The sequence below is a fragment of the Falco cherrug genome, chromosome 13 (genome assembly GCF_023634085.1).
Source record: "Falco cherrug isolate bFalChe1 chromosome 13, bFalChe1.pri, whole genome shotgun sequence".
NCBI lineage: Eukaryota > Metazoa > Chordata > Aves > Falconiformes > Falconidae > Falco > Falco cherrug.
The window spans coordinates 23,268,892-23,293,435 of NC_073709.1; the positions used below are offsets into that span (position 1 = coordinate 23,268,892).

General features: G+C 47.3%; 1 protein-coding gene across 2 annotated transcripts; it reads left to right on the forward strand.

The window, feature by feature from the left end:
- Positions 1 to 1,785: 1,785 nt before the first annotated feature.
- Positions 1,786 to 9,150, forward strand: SERTAD4 (SERTA domain containing 4). Of its 2 annotated transcripts, XM_055726131.1 has the most exons (4): positions 1,786 to 1,926; positions 2,226 to 2,391; positions 2,825 to 2,940; positions 6,131 to 9,150. In XM_055726131.1, exons 2-4 carry the CDS (start codon positions 2,241 to 2,243, stop codon positions 6,896 to 6,898), a joined length of 1,035 nt encoding a protein of 344 aa, XP_055582106.1. In that variant the 5' UTR covers positions 1,786 to 1,926; positions 2,226 to 2,240; the 3' UTR covers positions 6,899 to 9,150. The 2 variants fall into 2 exon arrangements, with proteins under 2 accessions (XP_055582106.1, XP_055582105.1); XM_055726130.1 differs by lacking the exon at positions 1,786 to 1,926 and having other exon boundaries at positions 1,969 to 2,391.
- Positions 9,151 to 24,544: the final 15,394 nt, after the last annotated feature.

Sequence of the window (24,544 nt, forward strand, 5' to 3'; positions counted from 1 at the left end):
GAATGTGCATGGACAGTAGCTGTTTATGGAAGTTAACTGGCCTGCCGCTATTAATTTTGCATGTTGTAAATAGCAGAAGCAGTTCATTTACTTTACTGGTGGTCCAGAGAACTCGGGGTTTTTCCCAGATAAATCAGCAGCACCGTACAGAAGGCATCCCAACACTTCTTTCCTTCCCTCCTCTGTTCATTCCTTCCCTCCTCCGTTCGTTCCTTCCTTCCCTCCCTCCTTCCCTCTTTCTCTCCTTCCTTCCCATTTCTGCTTAAGCATAGAAAGACCTATTTGTGATGAAATATGGGAAAAAAAAAAAAAAAAAAAAGCACAGTCAAAATCTCCAGTTCTCATTAAAAAATTCCACAAAGAGATGTCGAATTCATTACAGGCAAAGAAATCCTGACTTTCCCAAAGCAGCAGTGAGTTTCTTCCAACCCTTATTCTCTAAGGACAAACACTGAGTGTTGACATCATGCCAACGTGAGAAGATTGATGTCTCCCTGTGAGTGATTCCTCAGTGCAGATTAATGAGAAGAGTCCATGGGTGCTTTCTAATGACAGCGTAATCTTTTCAGCTACAATATATATGCCTTTTTAGCTGGTGCTTGGGCCACTTTTTGGCCCTGCTCTTAGGTCAGCAGACTGACCCACGTGTTGTTTTGAGCAGTCTTTCCATGTGTCAGTATTCCACTGGTAACAAAGAGGTGTGGGGAATAAATAATATATATTGTCTGTGGCAGGGATAACTTCCAGAGGGCCAGTCTAGCGGCTTGCCATCCCCCATGTCATTGTCTCTTTGCCCAGGAAAACGAAGGTGGCATTAATGGGCTACTGCAAGAAAATGACTGAGAGCCACATGCAGCACGTGATCGGTCGGTTGATTCTGAGGAAGGGGTTTAGGCACCCTGCGGTGCAATGGCGGTGAGGTCTGGCGGCCTTCACAGGCCAGCTGCTTGGGGATTTCAGCTGGTATCCCCTTCGTCTCCCCTCTTCTGCCCCAGTGAGGAGCGCAGGGCAGACCTACGCGTGCAGGCATCTCTGGAACAGAAAGTTAGCACATGCTGGAAGCCCGTTGCTCAATAAAGTAGCAGCCTTGTGAATTCTTCCAGGATTTAAGAAAACAACTGGCAGATGTGAATGATTTATTTTTCCTCCCTCTTCTGCTGCGGTTTATTTTTTCCTCTTGTTCGAGAGCGCTCAGCTGCTAACACAAACAATTGCTGAAATTCCACCTGCCCACCTGCGGCCCCTCCTTCCCGCTGCTCGCCCGGGCCCTCGTCTTCCTCCGAGGGGAACTACAGCCCGCTTTCTTCGAGAGAGGAGGAGGAGGAGGAAGGAGAGGGAGGGGCCGGGCCGCGTCTGGGCGCATTGTTCGGCGCTCCTCTGCCAAGAAATAGGTGACTATGAACTCATCCCTAGCCCCTCGCGGAAAGTTTGCTCCCTTCCCTCCCCTCCCCTCCCGCCTGCTGGCGCGGCAGGAGGCAGCTCGCAGCCTGGCGCTGGCCCTCCAGTCCCCGCTCCTGCTTAATATTCCGCCCGCTCCGCCGATGTTGTGCTTGGCTCCGGTGGGACTGCAACTCACGGCTTGAAACCGGAGCCAATTTTCTGTCTTAGTCTCGCAGTGTTTTGACTGGAGGCAGATCCAGTTCAGTCCGATCGGGGCTAGTGGAAACAACTACCTAAGTCTCTGCTGTCTGCTTCGTTTGGGAGGGAAGAAAGAAGAAAGAAACGCGATCCCTAACTGCTGGGCGCGCTCTCTCGCACACACACACACACACACACACGCACTCGCACACCCCGCGGCGCGCACACACACGGAGACACGCACCGCAGGCACACGCAGGCACACAGGCTCGCAGGGCCGTCGGTGCCGAGCGCGCCGTGCCAACACCGCCGGCAGAAAATGGGAAGCGAGTGAGCGGATCCGTGCCGGTGTGTGAGCGGGGCCGGGGGCCGGCGGGAGCGGGGCCGGGGGGCGGGGGCCGGCGGGAGCGGGGCGGGGGGGCGCGCAGCAACTCCCGTGGCCGAGGACCCCGCGCCCTTTGTGGGAGAGGGCTCCGGTCATTTTCCTGCCGTAAGAAGGAAAGCGGGGGAGAGTGTGCCCGTGCCAGACGTATCCGCGGGTATTTGCTATGTGCGCGTCCACAGCGGTGCGACGCCGCGGGGCCACCGAGCGGCGGGGCGGGGGGGCGGCGGGGTGCCGGGCGCTCACCGCGCTGCTTCGCTTCCAGGTGCTGGCGCCCGCGATGACCCTGGTGCTGCCCATGCAGCGGCTCGGCCGCCCCATCGCCGCCGAGGGAGCCGCCGACCTCGCCGCCTACCGCGCCCTCTGGGAGCCGCCCTGCTGCGGCCGCCCCGGCCCCGCCGCCCCGCCGGCCGCCGGGCCCCCCGCCGCAGGTAGGCACCGCGCCGATGGGGGCGGCGGGACGGCGGCGGGGGCGCGGGCCGAGGGCGGGGGCGCTCCCGCGGGCCGGCCCGGGCGGCCGCAGGTGCGCGGGGGTCACCGGGCGCCGCAGCGGCCGGGGCGGGGGACGCGCCGCGGGAGGCTGCCGCCCGGTGCCCGCCGCCCGGTGCCGGAGCGAAAGTTTTGCCGAAGCCGAGCGCCCTGGGGGCGCAGCCGCTCCCCGCGCCGCCCGGTGACTCGCCCTCGGCTGCCCGGGCCGGCGCGGAGCGTGCCCGTCAGGTGGGGGCTCCTTTCTGGTGGCTGCGAACCAATGTGAAAATATGCGGTGGAGTTCTCCCGTAGCGCGACGGGAAATGAAAAGTATTTTGTTTGGAGAACCTCCGGCAAACCGCATGTCATTTGTCATATCTGATTTATTACCCGCAGGATCACATTACAGGGGAATTTCAAATCCTGTAACAACTTCCAAGATCACATACTTTAAAAGGAAATATGTGGAAGAAGAGGATTTTCATCCACCACTCAGCAGCTGTACACATAAAGTATGTTTTCTCATAGTCATTATTTTTACTCCGAGTTTCAGATGCTTAGTAACACTCGATTGACCCATTTCCAGAAGGCTGAAATACTCGGCTGAAATTAGGAGCATGATCCAGCTGTTTGCGCAGAAACAAATAGTTGTCACTTGTTCGCATTTATTGTTTTATTGTCATCAAATTGCTTAAGAAGCAGAGGCATTTCTTCATTTATAACAACTGTAAATGGAAACACTGAGAATAACTTTTTTTTTTCCCTCCAGATTTTTTTGTCCTTAGTTAGTTTTTAGAACATGCTTACAGAAACAGCTCCGTAACAACATTCAAACAGCAGAGAGGAAGAATATAAATAAAAAGGGCCTATGATTTCCCGCCCGCCCCCCACCTCGTTCAAAACTCTTTCCAGGGGAGAAAACAGTAATAGGTTCCATGTACCCCAAATGGGTTACAGATCCTCCAGAAAGACAGGACTTGGAAAGTGAGTGCGAGCTGCTTCAGTATTTAATCCTGTTTATTAAAAAGCTAATAACTCCAAAAGGACAGATTAGTAAATGAAAGAGTATTTTTTTAAATGAAAGCTGGCAGGGGAGGGATTAGAGCAAACATTTCCCAGGCCAGTGAATACATAAATTGAAATCTAAGGGGTTTTTACGAGTGATTGTACGCTCTCGTTCATTAAGGGCTCAGTCCTGTAAGGGATGGAACACCTGGGGTGATGCGCTTAAGGATAGTCTGTGCCTTGAGACACCATCTATACCTTGCTGGATCGTACCCGGCCTGTGGCAGCCCAGTGCTACCCACATACTATTGGTAATGGAGAGGATACAGTATAATCTGATTAAAGCACAGCTTATGGTAGGCAACAGTGCCACCAGGGCCCCCGAGACAGAAAGCTAGAACAGGTCAAGATGTGGTGCGAGTTCAGAGGTGATCGTTACCTGTGTGGCAGAGGCAGCCGCCTAAGGTGCAAGGAATGCTGAGTGCCTCATCCCTACCTGGGACACTGGGCAGGGAGGTCTGCCCAGTGGGATCCTATTTCCCTGGAGGGATTTCCGCAGAGGAGGAACGAGCAGGAACACTGAGCTCGCTTCCCAAGTACCTTAAGAGTAGCCAAAGGAATTTTCAGCTGCAAATAGTGTTGGCTGGGAATAAGTACCTGACCAGGGAGGTGAAAAACTGCCCCACCGTTAATTCCAGAAGGTGTCTGGTCTGTTGCCAGAGCAATGAATAAATAGCACTGAGGGTGTTGAGAAATGAGCTCTGGTTAGTGAGTGTGTCTCCCACATGTCACATCACTCTCTGATTTCAGCCAGTTGTTGGTTGTTTTTTTTTTCTTGGCTAGATAGTTGGATTTTTGTATCAGTGACTATTTCCCTTGCAAAGGGGAAGAATAGTTGGTTATCCCTTTCTTACAGCATAAAAGCCAGTTGTAGAGGTATTGGTAAAACAGACCTGTCCTCAACATTGTTTTGTGCTGTTGTAGAGGTGTACCATGTCACAAGCCCTGGGTCACCCGTTTCTTCCGTTTGGCACAAATACATTCTCTGCTTTGCAGTGCTGAGCTCTGGGGCAGGGAGGATGCCCACCAAGTTTCTTTGAATTTCTTATACACTTTTTTATACCTCTGCTGTCCAGTAAAGAAAGAGTTATGTTCTGACATTACTTGTCCCATAGCGAGTGTGAGACTGTAGGGCCTAGAGCGTCTCTCTGGAGGGTTGCTGGCAAACATCTGTAGTAGAAAGCCTTTGACAACTTGTTCCTACTGGTGGCCCTCCGGGTTGTATCTCCAGAAGGATCACAGTTCAAGGCTTACTGGTTTGCTCCAGGCTTTTATGGCTTCACTGACTGTTGCTGCAGCAGGTATAAAGGACGCAAATTAACCTATAGGCTTAATATAATTTAAAATGAGTCATTTATTATAGAAAATTACTCTCTCTAACAAAGAAGAGCTTCAGCTGTGAACTCACATGAAAAGACGGCCAATTTTTGTTTTTACGAGGCACTGTGCTGCTTCTAAGCCCTGCAGACAGGACCAGGCTGTGGAAAGAGCTAGAGGGCTGGGGAGAGCTGAATGGATGTGAAAAGCAGCTGTGCTTTAAGCTCTTTCAGTCCTCATAGCTACGACTTCCACTCTGCAAAAATGCTGTAACCATGTGGGAAAGGGAAGAATGATCAAGCCACAGATGGGGGGGATTTAGAGCAGTCTCTCTTTGTGCTGTGCTGCTCTCCTCCTACGCAAACCAAATTCTTACTAAAAATGAAAATCAGTTAATAGTGCTTACAGTAGCATGCATTGCCCCCTCTCTTATTTTGATTCCCAGGGTAGCGATTACAGCACAGAATCTGGGGCCTCCCGGGGGCAGTAACCTGCTCGTGCTGCCAGTGCTGAGAAAGGGAGCCCTGGAAGGACCATGGAAGGGAGAACAAATCTATGGGCGTCCAGCCAGGATTTCTGCAAATCCCTATCCTCTCTCCGTTTCCTGACCTTGTCCCTGCCTATCTGCGTTCCCACCGGTCCTGTAGAGCACAGGGTGTAGTACACAGGCCAACAGCTGCTCTCCAGATGCTGTGATGCTTTGAGATGGGTTTCTCCCTGCCTCCCTCCCTGCATGTGCTTTCATACACAAGAGCAGTGTAAGGGAGCTTGGCAAATGGAGACCTCCTCGCTGGAGGGCCTCTTCCCCTGGCAGTGGATGAAATGCTTGGACACTTGCTGTGTGAGGTGATGGCTGCTGGCTGTGTCTTGCAAACTTTGAGGCTTCAGGAGGGGACCTTCGCTTTGCTTTAGAGCTTTGTAGAAGCCCCACGGGGGCGATGGAATTGGCTCCATTTACATCAAAAAGCTCCTAGCTATCACTGGAGCAAAACTGCACAACAATTTTATGTTCTAACCCCACATGCCAACAGAGCCAGATCTGTGCGTCTGGATTTTACTCTGCCATTCCGGCTTCGTGCCCTGCAGTTGCCTCTGTGGTGTAGTGCTCAGCTCCTCACCTCCTAAACCTGGGTGAATGCTGTGGCCAAGCAAAAGCGGGTCCCCGGCTACATGGGGGTGCAAAATGAAAAGCCAGATTTTGGCGCCTTAGAAAGAGAATAACTAGTGGCACAGGGGGAATACTTTGCTTCATTTTCTTTCTTCTTGCTTGGAACAAAACCGGTTGCCTTCAGTTCTGTATCTTCTGTCTTGCATTTTCAGACAATCTCCGTGTTTGAGGAGCGGGCCCATATTCTTTACATGTCTTTGGAAAAGCTGAAATTCATTGATGATCCTGAAGTCTACCTGCGGAGATCCGTCCTCATCAACAATCTAATGAAGAGAATCCACGGAGAGATCATCATGCAGAACAACTGGTGCTTCTCCGCCTGCTCCTTCAGTGGCACCTCGCCACAAGAGTGGTTTGTGCCTCAGGACTGTCCATACAGAAAACGCCTTCGGATGGCAAAGGAAGAGTATGAGAAGCTCCACACATGCTGCTTCTATCAAGAGTGTGGCAGTCACTATTTAAATCTACCCTACTCTGTTAATGCTAGTGCAGAAAATACTTCCTCCTCTTCCTCTTCCTCCTCCTCCTCCTCTTCCTCCTCCTCCCCCCCCTCCATTTCTTTGCCAAGCTGTTCCCAGCAGGTGGATTATGACATTGGCAGTGCCCCTTCCTACAGGAGTGATGACCAGATACCTGCTAATGAAATATTCATCACTAATACCAGGTCTTACAGTAATCAGGAAAAGGCAAAATTTAATGACGATAAAGGAGGTAATGAACCCGAGCGAGAGGGCATCGCCCTAAACTGTGAACCTGTAAGAGGCACCCATGCTCTCGAATGTAAAGGCAAATTTTATGACTATTTTGAGACTGGATGTAATGACAAGAGCACCGTAAGTGAATCTTGGAAAAAATCCTTAAGGAAAAAGGAATCTCTACCAAGTAATAAAATGTGCTGCAGCAAAGGAAGTAAAATATGAGGCATCTTTCTTGCTCTGTTGAAGCATGCGCAGCATGTTCATTTGTCTATCAAATTTTTATTTTGAATGGATTTTTTATAGTTTTCTACAAACGAAACAATCATGCCACAAACGTTATGTATAGTCTCAAATGACTGGCGAGCAGATTGCGTAAAGCATCTCTATGATCTCCATCAGCGGGCTATTTATAAATACGGAGACTTCATAAAGAACGCAGTTGCGTTACTGCTTAGCACTATAGTCTGTACAGCTATGGTGTAGGTTTCATTACTGAAAATACCAATCAGCCAGATGGGGAAAACATATCGTTTTATATATCCCCGCCCCCAAGAAGTCTGCCATTAATTAAGAAGAACCTCTGTTATGTTTACCAAGGAATTAGAAGTCTGGTAAACAAATTGATACTACCAGCAAGGGTGATGTGCGCCTCATAACTCAGTATTTGTTCTGACAAAGGACTGTCTTCGTGGACTGGGAGTAAACCATCCTTATCTTTTGTACTGATACTTTTGAATTCCTGGATTCAACGTCTTGTTCAACTGACAAAATAGGACATTGCATAAAGAAATAACCTGTTTATGGGATCTTAACCAGAAACAACACATGCAGCTCAAGTACTTGCATGTTTTCACCTCGGCTGTAATAACTAATGAGGCTTGTTGTTTATACAGGGCAGGTTTTTTTTTTGGTGCCTTACTTTTTGTCTTAATTTTTGCCAGCGTGAAAATTAAGTATGAATCAGTGATACAGCAGGGATTTAACCTAAACAGAGAGAAAAAAAACCCCACCCAACCCACAGGGTGGATCAATATTATTAGAAACCTTTAACCTTTGAAGTACTGAGTTCAACTTCCTATTCAAACATCTCTGTTCTTCCTTTTTGATGCTCAATTGCTTTTTGATTTGCCATCCTTCGGAAGGGATTGAAGAAACAATAGAGAGATGTCTCTTGTAAACAAGCATTCGATGCTTGAGTGTTTCTATGGCAACTGTCTGTTGCTGGGGCTCTTTTTTTTCCCTCTTCGTATAATGAAGTTCATGAACCAGTGGCATGTTTTATACTTTATTCTGTTTCGCATAATTTCTCTCCTTTAGATTGCAAAAGCATGCGGGAGTTTTCTATGACTTTTGCCGTTGATTTAAAAAAGACAAGAAAAGAAAGCAAAAAGCACAATGTTAATCAATAATGTGGTGATAAACACAATTTTATCTGAATGAATGTAAGGAGTTTAATTTTAAAAAAGAACATTTTGGAGAAATGAGCTGAGATTTCAGTGGCTAAGGACAACATTTAGTCATCCCTAGGTAGACCGTTTGCAAAAATGTGCTGTTTAAAATGCCCAGAAGACATCAGCCAGGTTGGACCGAGAGTATTGTGAGTATTAGATCCACCAAATTAATTGGTTCCCACAGTCCCTGTAACAACTGGCAGGATGTGCTTGGTAAAACAGCCACATCCAAGCCACGGCTGACTCATAATAGCTGTCTGTTCCCACAGCATCATGCACTCAAGAGACATCTTCTCCACTTGATTCTTGTCCAAAGGGCGAAATTCACCTCTGCTGGGGGAGCAGCCAGCTTGGTGCAGGGCACAAGGGTCCCCAAGAGGGCCACCCCCGTGGGCTGCCCCAGCTTGGTGCTGGAGTCAGCCAGGTCTCTGGGTCAGAGACCTGCTCTGGGTTTCATGGGTTTGGCCTGGGTCTTCCTGGGCCATGGCTATTTTGGATAGTGCGTGCACCCCACAGTCTCGTTTGCAAATTGGACGGTTTCGATGATTAAGCCCAGTGGTCACAGGAAAAAGCTGCCCCCACCTTCCCAGCCAAAGTGACCACAAGGAGAGTAGGACAGAGATCAATGATAACCTTTATGCAGTCAGGTGAGTTGGAACCGATAAGTTTGTAAGGGTTATCATTGTGAAGAATGACAAATGAAGTATAAGTCCCACCTGATTTCTCCAAGACAGAGGCTTTTTTATTAATAATAATAATATTAAATATAGATCTCATTCATACAGTGTATGAGTAGGATCGTCATTTAGACATTTGTCCACAAGGACCAATTTTTTAAAAAACCTGATTTTTCTTGTGTTAACCCAGATAGTCTAGTAATGTCTGCTCTTTTCCAATATTTGATAAAACACTTGATGTTTTAAGCTTAAATATTAGATGCTTGTATACTAATGTGGTGTTGTAGTAAAGTGAAATTTCCTTGATATATATTTATTAAAATGACCAAATTTCATTTTAATTTTACATCTCCAATGGCTACTGGGTCCTTTCGCCCATGTTCCTCTCCCTTACCCAAGGAAATGCCATGTAATCAAGCTGCTCACTGCTGAAGAAGTTGCACTGCAGCTGACTGTGCACCTCCAGCTGAGTCCAGGACAGAGCTCAGCCTTCGCGGGGTTTCGGGGGCCATTAGGACAGTCTGAAGGTGCACCGAGAAGCAACAGACTTCTCCGTGGACTTGCACAGATAGCCAAGGAAAACGCCTGGCCAAATGCTGCTCAAATGGCAAATCAGCTAACACTTTTGGGGTGGCTGAAAGGGGCTCCTGGGTCTTCAAGAACAAGCCTGCACATAAAACCCATTGCAGAGTCTTCTGAGCTGAATTTGCACTGAGGTGATGTGTGGGACAACTCTCTCTCTATTCTGGCCTCTCTACCAGCTTATTTAGTTCCAGAGACACCTAGAAGTTAACCTGTTAGCGCTCTGGACAGTGTTACTGAGTGTCATCAGGATCTGTAAGAGATGAAATGTCATTTAATGAAGGTGGGCCTAAGGATAAGTGGTCTTTTATGCCTTTCTCTAGACCCTGCCTCACAAAATAATAGCAAATACTGAAAGTAGATGTATGGGACTCGGGAGTCCACTGAATTATCCTGTTTGCTTCAAAAGAGACGAAGGTATTTCATGTTAGAAAAGGGAGTTGGAAACACCTTTGTCCAGTTGCCAGGAATAAAATAGACCTTGATAGGATTTCCAGCCTGGGCTGGGCTGAATAGATTTCATGGTTTAAATTTGGTTTGATTTATGGCATATGAAAAGTGTAAACCTGATAGGCCTTTTCCCCATTACACACTCCAGTACTAAGGACGTTTTGCTAGTATCACAGATTCTCAAGAAATAGTTCTTTTCCAAGATTATACTAATGCCTTTCATCTGTACATCCCATACACACCTGCTAAATGAACGCTCCCGCACTTGATCCTGGCCTACTTGCCTGGAAGAACTGGACAGAAGAGCTTCTCTCTAGGACAGCTGTTTTTATCATAAGATGCTTTGCTCCTAGAGTGTAGGACTATAAAGTACTGTGCCTTTCAGCAGGCTAATAATGATACTTCAATAATACATGGAAAACAGCAACAGGAAAAGATGTTTATGTTGTCAGGTCTATTTTACTGTCGCTAGGAGCAGGTGTCATTTTATCTTCAGAGTCGCTTTCCACCAGGTAATACATTTCCCTTGGATATGCATAGTTCATTTGAGTTGAAAAAACGATGTTCCTTTTTCAAAACACTCAGCATAATATCAATGTGTGTCATATATTCTTAATAGTTTTGGTCAAATTTTACTGTTTTTACTGGATTAGCTAATCTGTTGAAACAGCTTAACAGGGTTATTTAAACCGGCAGTCAAATGGCCTCAGCTGGCACTGATCTGCAATGCCAGCATAGCAGCTGGCTCCGCAGAGAAAACAAACGCTGGCTGAGATGCAGAAATGAAGTGCTGCTTTCAGTCCTGAAGGTCTTACACCCCAAAGTAAAGTTGTGACAAAGAGACGTTTTCTCACATTTCATCTTCCTGTGTGCCCTTCATCCTCCTTTTATGCCTCTCATCTATCGTCTGTCCTCTCGCTGCAGGTGACGACATGCCACTGGCATGGTACACTGGATGGCACGCCCTTTGGGTTTGCCACAGGGGAAGCAGGGAGCTGGTTCAGAGGTGCAGCATGAGCTAAATGGGAATTTAAACTAACCAGGGTGCAACGTGTCTTGGCTGCTTTGTGGCCCTTCTGGATGCCCATGCCAGTTGTGACCCACCCAGCTAAATGGCCTTTCCAGCTGCTGGTAGCTCAGATCTTGCCACTATGGTAGTGAGCTGGTGATGAAAGGGCTATGGCCAAAGCAGAGACGTGAAGGTGATTTCTAGCCTGTGTTCGACTCATGCCCTTTTACTGCCTTCTTGAGATACAGGCTATAGCCAGAGGTGTAGCAAATGCAGTTGCTGTTTATTTCTGCCAGGAACCTTGATAAAAGAAGTTTCTTAAGTTTTATCACAAAAAGAGCCAGTCAGTCACATCAGATAAAGGTTTAGGCTGCTGTGGGGTAAAGGATTGCATCTGGCGTTTTAGTCAGTGACCGTAACTCTCACATGGAAGCCTCCCAAAGGGACCTAAGCTTTTTCATTGCCTGTCACTTGGCTTTGCAACCTCGAAGAAAGGGGCTGCCCTTGCTTCCTGGAGGTAACCTTCTGGGCTCCTCAGTGCTGGGATGAGTTTTTCTGCAGCTGCACAAGGCACCCCAGAGGCTTTTCCTGGCAGGGTGTGCAGAGCCTGCTAAAAGATCGTAGCCAGGGAAGTGCTGCAGAGGATCTTGCTGGAAATGTTAGGCAATGTGAATCTTCCACAAGGCATCCCATGTAACAGCCAAGCCGCTCAGTCACGACTACTTGGAATACACAGTAATTTCCTGTGTTTTTTCAATCTCGCTTTAACTTCTCTGACAGATGGGGAAAGATGACTAAACCAAGGGAGTTTACAAAAGTTCGTCTTGTGGTGTTTGCAAACTGTCTCTGTGAGGTCCATTTTCTCTAATGTAAACACAGCCGTGGCAGGGCGCCGAGTGCCTTTGCAGCAGTTAATCCTGCGCAGTTTAAGGCTGCTAATATGAGGTGTACCCGGCCAGCCGGGTCTGCACTGGGGAACTGAATGCAAACCAGCCCTGGGGCTGAGGGCTGTTAGGACAAGACCTTCACTCCTGTAGGCTCTCCACAGAAAGCATGAAGCAAAGCAGCTGTGGCTGTAAGACCAGACTGAATTCACCATCGAGGGTCAGTGGCTTTCCATGTCAGGGGGCCCGGGGTCAGGTGTGGAGGGTTAGGTTAAACTCCAGGGGAGTAATCATGTGAAAACATTTGCCCTTGGGGCTGTAGTTGGCCCCTTGTTCCTCTCCCTAGTCTTTAAGTCATAGCAAGGAAGTGAATGCAGATTGGGGAAGGTGGAGTTTCAGTTCCTCAGCTTTGCAAATGTTGTGCAGACTGAAGGGTATGCAAAGCTTTCTCACCAGATCCAGCTGAAAGGCCAGGTAGGCAAGTGCATTAACTTCTTCTAATCTCTGTGTTCAAGTTCCCCCTCTGAGGAATGCAGGGAGCGTGAGGAGAAGTCACAGATGGGTGGTCTGTGTGCACTCAGAAGTACGTGTGACGAGCAAGAAAATCTAAACCCCAACACAAACCCCAAAACAGGGAGATACTGAATTTGACAAATAACTTGTCTTCTATGGCTAGTAATTATTCTCAATTAACGCAGCATCATTTTCCAATTTACTGCAGAGAGCATCTAATCTGTCATACTGGGATTGCAGAAAGGAGATAAATGGTCTGTCTGCTCAAGGTCGGTCCATTTAGTGCTACCTCCTGCAATGCTATTTTCCCTGTGGAATACCCCCTTCAGGCTCATCTTTCTGTACTGGGGGCTGTGTCTGCCTCCTGAAACAAATAAAGGCCCTGGCCATTGCAAAGGAGGGTGACAGCATGGCAGCAGTTGGTGACTGTGCCTCCTCCACTAGAAACTGTCACAGCTGCACGGCCCCAGCAAGCTCAGAGGGACCCCACAACATCACTTCCACTGTCCTCTCCCTGCCTTATGTTTCTAATACAGCGTTTTCACTTGTGGATTATGACTGGTGCCAAATGCCCTCTGGCAGTTTGCTGGCTGATATTTCAGAAGCTTTGCAGCTGGATGACGGGTGATCAGACCCTCAGCTGGCATGAGATGCTGCTGTGGCATTGATTCTTGGAGAAGTTGTGCCTGGTTATATCAGCTGACTATCTGCACCTTTGGTTATTGTTGGTTGCCTCATTTTCTTAATCAGAACAAGTTTCAAATGGTAATCTAACTCCTCCACCTGATGCCATGTGGGACCGGCTACTCTGTATTTACCCATTTAGTTAGGGAAAGCCTCTGTCAGTGGGAGTTGGAGTCGAGCAGCAGATTATTTTCAAATCCCATTTTATTCTTGACTCCAAAATTGTTTCCATCTCTCAGTATATATGTCAAACCTGTGCTCCATTCCTTCATTGACCCTAAAAGCCCTTGTAATTTTTTTTCTTTATTTGCCTCCATCCATTGCTCTTTCAGGGTGAAATCCTCTGTGCTTATTTCTGTGAGTAGACCCCACTTACCAGCCACATCCTCTTAGCCATATGGCTGCCATGGGGCCATTTATTCCTTTGAATAAAGTAGTGTGGGTTTGGCTCAAAATGCAATTGCCCTTTGTATTACAAATCATCAGACAATGCACATACATTAAGTGTTGCTACCCTGAAAATGTAATGTACTTTCAGTATTATGTTTTCCTCAAATTTATCTTCTGTGAGTCTCAACAAGTATGACCAAAGTGACCTACATTTCTCAGTTTCTATTAATATTATAATAATTATTATTATTATCATCATCCTGAAAATACATTTTGACTAAGTTTTAAATCTTGAGCAGCCTACATTCTACCTGCGGAGGCTGAATACATATTTTTTCCTCTTTGACCCCTTCCTCTGTGTGACAGATTGGATTCTGGTTTACCAGCAGGCTAATTAGTGTAATAGTGGCAAATTTCATTTTGTGTTTGCTGTGAGAAGCAAGGTGTGTAGTGTTAATGCAATCCTGAAACGTACCTTCACTGAAGAATTGCTCCAATACTGAAACCTTAAAATAACCTGTATAGTCATCACAGTCATGAAGAAAATCTTAAAATATGAGTAGGGCATAAGCTACTGTCAGATCATTTTCCTTATTCGGCATGCAGGCTGAGACAAGGTTTTTTATTGTATGAATTTATCCACACGTTGAAGTGCCCGTTTGCTAATTCTGAGGCTTAAAGATGACAGTGTAATGTCAGCTTTTGAGGTATTTCACTAGTGACCATTATAAATAAGGAATTCAGCTAACGAGCTTGCCCCACATTCCCAGTGGTCTTCTGAGCCTCTCAAGCTGCCGGTGGCCCCCAGTAGTATGTTTCCAGCTGCCAAAGCTCCTTTTTCCCTTTGAATATTTCCATGTGCTATCAATAAAATATCTTTCTAGGCTCTCGAAACACAGGGACAAGACAAAGTCTTTTTTAACTGAATAGCAACATAAATAATAGAAAGGCAGCTAGGCCGATAATTTTATTCTTTTAGTTTCAAATATATTAAACCTTTTAAAAAAATGTTATTATTTGGGAACTTAATTTTAATTTAAATAATGCAACCACAGCATTTTCTGGCTGTCATGAATCTGACACCCGCACACTAAAATCCTTCCTGATCACACAGCGCTGCCCTGGTGGGTGCCAAAATCAGAACCTCGTTGGAGCCTCTGAGGTTTGACTGGATGTTTTCCCACACTGCCTCATTTTTCCCCTTTGCTCAGAAGTGCTGAGAAGATGCATGTGGAGGGGGAGGGGACCTGAGAGAAAAATGTAAATCATAGCAACCTGACTGTCAAGAGGGTATCACTTTTTAATTCCTAGCTTATATTCCCAGTGGTAGTGGAGCTGCAATATGAAATTGTTTTGGTTTAGCTCTTAGCTTGGTTTACAGGTGCCGGAAGAGATGCAGCCCCAGCCCCTTGAGCACAGAGGTAAGGGACCTTGCAGCAGAAAGCTCGCCTAGAGGTTTTGTTCCCCTTTGATAGGTCGGGCTGGCACTCCTTGCAGGAGCAGCTGGGAAGAAATAATTAGCATAACAAAGAACTATATTATAGTATTGCATTGTGCATTTTGAGCCTTCAGATACCTTGACATATTCGATTGCATGTTACATAAATCTCAATTCCAGGTAGAACCGGAAAAACACAAAATAAAATGAAAATAGGTAGATCTCCTCACCTTTAAAGTGAAAACAATTTGAATACTCCAATTGCAAATATAGAAAACCTCAATGTTTTGAGCGTAGCTGGGCTGCAAGTGCAGTCATCTAAACCCAGGTGCTGGTGGCCATCAGTGTGGCTGTCTGGCACGCATGGCCAAGGAGCGCTGTTCTCGCCGGCTGGCGGGAGGGTCCGAGGGGGAAGCAGGGCCATTTCTCCCTGGCATACAGGGGCTGATGGGCTGATGGACTGGGGTGTGTGGGGCATGTGGGCTTGTGCCAGCAGACAGGGGCTGGATGGCCCAGCCTCCCCAGCAGCTGCTTTCTGCCTCTTTCAGCTCAGAGATGTATGGGCCACATGTGGGCAGTGGGTTACCAAGGAAAAGGTTGTGGGTGCAAACACTTCATGTTATACTCCATTTTCCTCATTTGCAAATGGCAAAGCCGCGCTGCGGGGGCATTGGTGATTTGTATTGGATTAGTTGCACAGGAGGTTACAAACCCTGTGGAAAGCTGCTCGCCCTGCCTGGGTGCCTTCCCTTGGGTGCTTCCAGGTGTGGTGCGCTCCTCTCCTGCCTGGCTTGATTGCTGCAAAGCTGCCCCATGGCAGAGGTTGGACAGAGCCTGCTATGGCCTGTGACGTTTGCAAAACCTGTTCTCCCTTCCCTGCCTCTTGTGAAATAAGCTGCTTTGTGCTGCTTACATGCCCTGTGCCCACCTGTGGTCAGGCTGCCCACTCGCTGCAGCGTGCCTCTGTCTTCCATTTATTTCCCTCTTTTGTCTGCTTTTTGGCTGAGGAAAATTACCCTCGCCAGGAGTTAGAAGAAATGCAGAGAATGAAGTAAAAGGAGCAAAAATATCCCAGGAAAGGCTTTTCACAGCTGATCCTCCCGTGGGTCCAACGTCTGTCAGGCGTGCTTGCAGCACGCAGCTGCATCATGCTGTCATAAAGAGAGATTTAAAATCTAACCTGCATATGCAACTCTTTCTCTTGCTCCCTTGGATTGAGAGTCCCTGGCAGGGCAGGAGAGTAAATCCCAGTTTAGGAGGATGGCTCTGTCAGCCCTGCAGGCAGCCTGTGTTGCAGCAGGGAGCTGTGTAAACTTTGTCATCCATGGTGGTGGTGATTTCTTCAAAACCTGAATACGCTTCACCCAGAGATTTGTATCTGGTGAGCACAACCTCACCAAGCAGGAAGATGGCAGCTGAGCAAAGAGCACAGAAGATCCTAATGCTCTGTCCTGGTTGTGCATGGGATAGAGAGGCTGCTGAGCCTCTAACAGAGAACTCGGTGGAAGACCCAGAGATAGGCTTTGAGGAAGGACAAAACCAGGGAATTACAATAACATGTTATGGTTGTTAAATGGTTGTGGTAGTTTCAGGAAGCCGTGACTTTCATTTACTAAAAACACAGTGTTGTTTAGGCTTTGTGCCTCTGATAGTTATAATAAAGTTTATCAGAGAAACATATTTGTCAAAAACTAATGGGACTTTTTACATTTAAAACACACTGACACTGTGCTGCACTTTCCTTCACAGGTAACATCTAAAATAAGAGTTGTAGTTGAAAGAGATTTGTGAAGAAAAATTACATAGATCTATTCTTTTGTTTACTTTGTGCATTTGACAGCCCCTGAACACACTCAGGTTCTCTGCTTTGCCTGTACAGTCTGTCAGTCAGTTTTCTGACATTTGTTTGAGCCTTTCATGTAGCAGCGGAGAAGACAGAACTGGTTTTTATAAGGAAAATATGTCCGTGGAAACACAAAGGGTGCTGATGGATTCAGCAGTAGGGAGTGTCATTTGGTGATGCTTTATATTCATTCATTTTGGGGAGTGGGAGAGATTTAAACAGACTGGTCTTTTTTTACAGCAGAGAATGCTTCTTTGCAGCCCTAGAGCATAAAACACCACACAAGAGCACTGGTGAAATTTTTAAAAGCAGGAGTTGAAAAAGCAAGAATCTCAGGTAAGCTCCCTGCAGGTTTGGGAGTGTGGGGCAGTGCCAGCCCACAGTGCTTTAGGCCTGTCCTTAGAGTGCAGTCACACCCCCTGGGACAGTCTGCTCTGTCCGTAATAAATATGGTGTGTCCTGTGCGTGAAAAATCTCTTTCCTAGCATCTGCAACGGCACTTACTCTAGGTCTTGCAGGGGCACCATCAGGTCTTTTCTTTCTGAGCCTGTTTCTACAATTCCAGAAAATGGGCTGTTCCTTTCTATAACAACCATATAGCTTCACTGACTGTATCCATTGCCAGTGTTCATTTTCTACAGCTCACACTACTTACATGGAAAAACAAGCTCTATGACTTCTCTTATCCTAATTTCACTCTTTCATAAGAAGTATGGTCAATTTAAGCAAAGCATGCCAGACTGAGCAGAGGATGGGCACCTAACCCACCCTGGTATACCTCCAGTGAGATCAGTAACCCAGCATGGGGGCAGACCCCTGGGCAAGGCTCATGAGAGGAGATCATTATGGTATGGCCCATTACCATACCAGGACACCTATGGAGTCGTTATTTTATCTTCCTCACAGTGCTGAACTGAAGAAACAGAAATCAAGTGGGATTGAAAAGGTTTTGGGGTCAGTGAGAGCAGCTGTCTGCAGTGCTTTAAACCATTGATGCTTGCCAGACCCACTGTACTTCTTTCAGGCCAGTGCTGCAGAGGTCTGCAAGATGTAACCTTCCATGAAAATGGGAGAAGATTAGAATGATCACAGAGTTCTGTGTGTGAACCTTCTGTAGGTAAATCTGTATGCAGCTTCTGATACCTACAAGGAACGGCAAATATTTGGAACTGTTTGGTGACAGCCAAATCTGCACAGTACAAAGGACCTCCATGCCCAACCCTGTGTGTAGCTAAATGGTCTTCTCTGACTGTTCATTTGTCCTTGTATTTGTACTGGGACCTGACGTCTGTGGGACATGCAGATTCTGCTTGAATGGGGAAGAAACAGCTGCCTTATGGCAACATGTTTGTTTGGAGAAGAGCCACAGTCTTGCTGAGGCTCCCAGAAATGTGGCTACATGGCACAGAGGTAGCTGCTTTGACAGGAAGATGCATCTTGGGCACAAGCCCTCTGCTGCAGGTGACCCCATGGGTCAGCCCTCCTGCCCACGCTCTGCTCCTCCTAAAGTCTCTCTGATGCTCAGAGGCTGTTGAAAGGACATCTCCCCTGCCTTTGAACCTGGGAAACTGGAGGTGGTTCGGTGGTGTCTGAACTAAAGCCTTAACTTTTTTTTTTTTTTTTAAATAATTTGCATCAACACAGCTTTGACTCAAATTCTTTCAAACTCCACATCTTTGGACAAGAGCTTCTGCCAGACCCTCTGCTTTGAAGCAGAGGAGAAACACCTCTATAATTTCCCTAGCCAGTGCCAGAATATGGAGGAAGTCTGCCACGGTGCATGCCCCAATCCTGCTTTGGGGAATCACTTAGCTGTTCCTGTTTTGACAGAGCTCATTTACCTCTCCCTAACTGCTGTAATCTCTTAAAGAGTGCAATTCAGGTTGTTAATATGAGTACCTTCATAAAGAATTTCCATATGCAAATTCCCAGCCTGAACTTTGCAACAACGAAGTCTGTTGCTGGAATATATTTCTCTGCACCCACAATCATCTTTTTTTATCCTCTGCGCACCATACCCTCTGCTACCTGCTCCGAGCTGCTTTCCACAAGCTGGAAGTTGTGAGCGTGAGTCTAATTTCACCCTTCAGTAAGCAGGGAATTCAGAAAATTTAGAAGTGCTGGGATGAACACCAGGCGCTTGCATTTGTGATAGCTCTTAGAGTTAAAACTGTGTGTGTAGCCGTGTAGCTGCTACGCTGTCATTTTCTCTGAACGGGAACGTGAAACCTCTCAGAGGTCGCTGCCTGCAGGCAGCAGTAGGCCCTGTTTGGCATGCCAGAGGGAGCTGAGCTGGGTGTAGCCTGTCGGATGACACACACATGTGCAAGCACATTCACTGGGCTGTTTCCTGGAGTCCTGGCCTTGTTCTGTCTTGTTCCCTGGGCTCTTTAAAGCAAGGGTCATTAGGACTGTTCGCTCTGGCACTTGTTCATCCCACATCCTTCTCTGTATTAGACAATGTCTACCTTACAATGTTTGATCCTGATCCAGCAGAAAATATTCCATTAACGTGACTTGAAGAGAGGAACATATTTTTCCTGGCCTCTGTCTGTGAAGTTAGTTGCAGCGTGCTGCTTTGTACATTACGACCGAATCAAACTTCCTTTCATCGGCACCAGCTGCAGCGCTTTATACCTAAACCCAGGGCGCAGAGTAAAAAACCTAGGGATCCATGTCAGAGCAGGAACTGACCTGAAGCCGTCCATGAGCCTCAGGTCAAGTCTGCATCTATTGCCTGTCGTACTAAGCCATAACAAAAATATTATCTTGAGAAAGCCTTTCTTGTATCTTTGCATCTCATTTATTGGTGGGTCCTGCTCTCTGTCTTGCTGGCACCTCATGAAGAGTCAAAACCGGAAGCAGGAAATCATATGATGAGTCAAACCACAGAAATTCAAGGTCATTTGTCCAAAGAAAGACTAGACTGGTTTAATGGAGGTTGGAAAGGGCATAGCATATGTGAAAGTATGCTATTTAATCTCTGCTGATCTTGATCATGGGAAATGATAGCAAACAGAAAAATAGATGTGACTTTACAAAGCGACGTAAGGACAGAAAACAGCAACACAAAGACACCAGTGGGAAAGAAGACTACTTAAGATGGCTTTTGGTTACAGAATGGAGCAAGGTGAAATACCAAGTAAATATCACCAAGATACACTTCAGTGTGGAACAGTCTCCAGAAAGAAACCAGGAGAGCCTTTGCTTGAGCCACTCAAAACTAGCCTGGACAAGGTGCTGGGTGAGATACTCTACAGAGAACAACTCAGCAATTGCCATAGGGCTACAATGATCCAATAGCTCTTTCCCACCTTTAATCTCTGTGATCCTGCAATTAATCATCACATATTCATTGTGAAATCTCTGCTCAGACCATTTGTTAAGCTTCTAACTAGTGAAATTTTATGTTCTCTAGAGGAGGACAAACCTAGGATTTTTAATCCAAAATTACACCTGCCAGTGGGCTTGGAGCCATGATTTTTCAGGCAGAAATTTGGGTCTGGGTCCAAACTTTGTATCTCTACAATGCACAGATCTGAAATGCAGCTGCTTTGTTTCTGCCTTGTGCCACTGTAGAAGCTGCTGCCAAGAGACAGAGATAGTGATTCAGACAGGTTCTTTTCCAGAGCAGTGACAGTGACTAGCAATTACAAATAGCTTCGGACCTTTGGAATGTAAGGGTGTGAACAGAGGCTGATTTTTCCTTACACTATTTTTCCCTTGCATCCTCCCCTGCCATTTCTTTACAAGTGCAGAAGTTGGGACGTGGGTGCGATGAAGACCGAGTTGGTCAGAAGAGATCAAGCTGCTGATAAGGCTGCCTTCCTGGAGCGATAGGAAGCACTTCCTCTGGTTTATGAGCTACAAAGCGTTGAGGTGGCAGAGGCAGCTGCAGTTCAGAAATTCGGATTTGTCACTCTGAAGAACAATTATAGATCTGTTAGCAACCCCCTGGCACTGTGTAGGCTTGCACAGCAATTACTTCTGCAGTTGCGTCGGCATCACCCTGCTGGTTGTAAACTGTAAGGATATCCCAGAAATAATACTGAGGTTTGGTCTGATGGGTTCCCAAGCAATGAGCCATCAGATGAGCTGTGGCCTGTTATTCTTCCTCACTTGTGGAGCAGGTGCAAAGAAAGCAAATAGCACTGGTGTCCTTCCTCTCTGATCAGAGGCTTGTTGGTGGATGTAAACTGGAGAACATGGTGACTGGCAGAAGGGCCACCAACAGCAGACTGGAAGAACGCAGAAAGGGGAGAGAAATGTGCCGTAAATGGGTCATGAATTCAAACCTATTTCTCTGAAACTTTCTGCCTCCCTCCTCTGACATGGACAAGCAGCTTCTCATTAGGGTTTCCATATTTTAATTTCACTCTCACTTTTATTTCACCACCAGTTTCACATCACTCTTCCTTTGGTTTTCTTTAAACTGGTCTTCTCCATGATGGTGTTTTTCCATACATATGGACTAGTCAGAAGCTGAGAGGCCTGCCCTATTCTTATCTTAACTCCAACTTTCTGAACATTTTTATTAATAATTCCCCTTTCTTTGCACATTACCAAAGGGTCCTGAGAAAAAAATTGGGTAAGTCTGACTTCCCTTGCAAATTTAGTATTCCATGCTCACTACATGCAGCACAGACAAAAGCAGTGATTTTTTTGCAGAAAAGTTGGTAGTTTTTTTCTGTGCTTGCCTCAATGAATATGACAGGATATGGTTCAAGAATGCACTAATGTCTTGATGATTTTTTGCATCCAGATTATGCACATTAGTAACACGAGCAATTTCTGGGTATGAATGGATGAGCTTCTCATGGGATTTTTTGCTGTGTTGAGCATGGGAAGCAGTCAAAGCTGGAGGAACCAGAAGGAAGCAGTTTTGCTTACAAAGTCTGTCATTCTGAGTTTGGATGGTTTTTTTTCACCCAGAAACAACCTCATCATCTGAAGATTGCAAGTGGGTTTTCTATGTGAATTCATTTTCTTCCCAATGTTGCTTTTAAGGTGTAAAGGGGGAGGCTTGGAGGCAGTTGGGTCTTGGGAGACAGTGCAATGCTAGTAATACTGTCCAGCCTCCCCAGCCCCTGACGCATTGCTGGTGGCTGCAGGAGGAAGTGGATGGTTATCCACGGACTGCTTCAGGAGAGGGACTGCATATCATTCTGCATCTTCTGCAGATCAGCTGATAAAAGTCTAGAAAGAAGCTCTGCAAAAAAAAAAAAAGAAAAAAAATTAAGAGCTCTGCCTTACCCAGCCATAATGATGGCCCAGAACACCTACTGAGGAGGCTGGACAACCCGTAAAAAAACCACAATTCAGTTATGTCTGGGAATAGAGTAAACTGAGATTAGCAATAAAGCAGCTTTTGTACAAGTTTGAAGGATGCTGTAACATACCAGAGTATTTTGGTAGCAGTGCTTTTCAGGGCTGTGTTATGGCAAGTTACTTTTTGCATGGGCTATATCCAGAGATGATCTTCCTTTTGCATGTCTTTAATAAATTCTCTGCTGCCTTCAGCCACGGAGCAGAGGCAGTTTATGTGCTTGCCTGGCATTCTTAAGCAGTGGAGTTGGAAGTCAGGCTAAAGCAGTCCTAGGTAGAAAGGGTATAGCAGCGTGTTAGTAATGCAGCATCTGCCAACAGATACACTGGTTAACAAAAGTTATGAACGAAAACCACCCCAATATTTTTAACTGGCTTTCTTAGCAGCCTCAAAAAGGGATGTCTTTTCACCATCTTCCTAGTTATGTTGCAGATCACTGATCTGTGCCTTTCCTGATTTTTTTCATGATCTTTCCCTTCAGTGGACTTTTACTGGACTTCTTCAGGAAAGATCTTGTCCTATTTAAGAACATTGTCTCTGGTCAGGAGGCAGGGATAGCTTTGTCCTTGCACATAACTAACTTCCAAACTCACAAATTCAGCCTCGTGATGAGCACATGTTGAAGTGGTGCTCTGTGTCCAGGGCAATCCACAGATAATGGCCCAGTTCATCAGGAAGCATCATGACCACCAGGTCTGGACTGCAATGTCAGGGTAACTGCTCTCTTCTTTCTCTCCCGTGGCTAGTCCAATTTATGATTGTGGTCAGTTGACCGTGGCCAGCTGCCAGCTGCCCACCCAGCTGTGCTCTCACTCCCCCTCCTTAACAGGTCTGGGGAGAAAATAAGATGAAGAAAAGCTCACAGGTCAGGATAAAGACAGGGAGATCACTTACCAATTACTGTTAGGGGCAAAGCAGACTCAGCTTGGGGAAAACTGATTTATAACCAATTAAAGCAGATTAGATAGTGAGGAAAAAAAGAAAAACGGCACCTTCCCTCCCTCCATCTTTTCAGTCACAACCTCATTCCCAAGTCCTCTACCTCATCCCCAGCTGAGTGATGCAGGGGATGGGAAATAGGGGTTGTGGTCAGTCTGTAACAGCTCCTCTCTGTCACTCCTTCCTCCTCACACTGTTCCTCTGCTCCAGCATGAGTCCTCTTCATGAGCTCCAGTCCCTCATGAACTTCTCCACCGTGGTCTCTCTGCAGGCTGCAGGGGACACCACGGTCTTCTCCAGGGGAATCTGCTTTGGTGCCTGCAGCACCTCCTCATTCTCTGACCAGCGTGTCTGCAGGGCTCTTTCTTAGATTTTACCTCACACGCTTTCCCTGAGGTGCTGCCATCTTGGCAGCGGGGCTCAGCCGTGCCCTGCGACGGGTCTGCTGAAGCCGGCTGGAACCGGCTGTGTCCGGCACGGAGCAGCCCTGGCTTCTCCTCACAGACGCTGCCCCTGCAGCCTTCCCTGCCAGGGCCTGGTCATGAACACCCTGCACAATCACTTTCGCTCAGGTGGTCAGAAAATCCTTTCTGAGAGTCTGAAGACAAGTTTTTTCTCTCTGCCAGCCAACGGTGATGTGTGGTGGGTGCCTAGGGCTGTCTGCTGCTGCCTGCAGCGCGTGCTGCTGAGGGAGCTCAGAGGCACCAAGCATGGCGCGTGGGCATGAGCCAGGGCACATGCCACCAAGCCGGGCTTGTGGCAGGGGCATCCAGAGGTATGGCAGCAGGGTGTCTCTGGGGGAGGGAGAGAGATGTTTGAGGGGGGCAGCGGTGGGCTGTCGGTGACATAAATCCCGAGGCTGCATCTCCCTTGTGGTGTGGGTGCTGCTGCCCAGGGCACGCTGAGGTGTGGACGCCCAAGCATGCAGCATGTGCTATATGCCATGGCAAAATCGTTGCCTTGGCTGCAGAGTGTCTCAGTCCTGAGGGGGTTTTTTGCCTTTTAAGGCTTTGTTACAGACTTGGGACCTTTGCACTTGTGTGTGTGGACAGGGTCAGCAATCTTCCTCCTTTAGAAGTCACAACTTGCCGCCAAGTCAGTCGCTCTCTGGCACTGGCTCTTGGTCAAACATGGCCCACACTGGTGGCGCTCAGCAGGGATTTCTCAGAGCTGAGAGGAAGGAGGTGAGGGTGTTTTTTTTTTTTTCCTGGGTTGAAAAGATGGCAGCCAGAGAGAAGCTCTTGAACAGAAGTATTTCAGGGGAAGGCAGGGAGGAGGCGTGTGCGGCTGGGGCTGAGGGTTTTTGGATTTCCTGAAGCTGTGGGATGTGGGAAGCACCGTGGGTGACAGACTTGGATGGAGGTGAGGAAATGGCCCAGCACATAGCAGGCACTGGCCCAGGATGAGCGTTGGCCACCCTTCTGCAGTCCTCCCCTGTGCTGGGCAGTCACGGGTGAGGTGTGCTTCAGCTACCACATCTGGCAAAGCTAGCGCCAAGCTCTGCTGGCTTTTCAGGGCTGGTCCCATCATTCCCACACAGCAGGGCCCTGGCAGCCTCCCATCCCTTGTTTGCAGCCCAGTGCAGCCTGGCCTGCAGAGCTGGGGGCTCCCGACCTGCCAGGGAGCCCTGGGGGGCTCTGCAGCCTGGGGTTAGCGTGCAGACCCGGGCAGTGCTGCTTTCA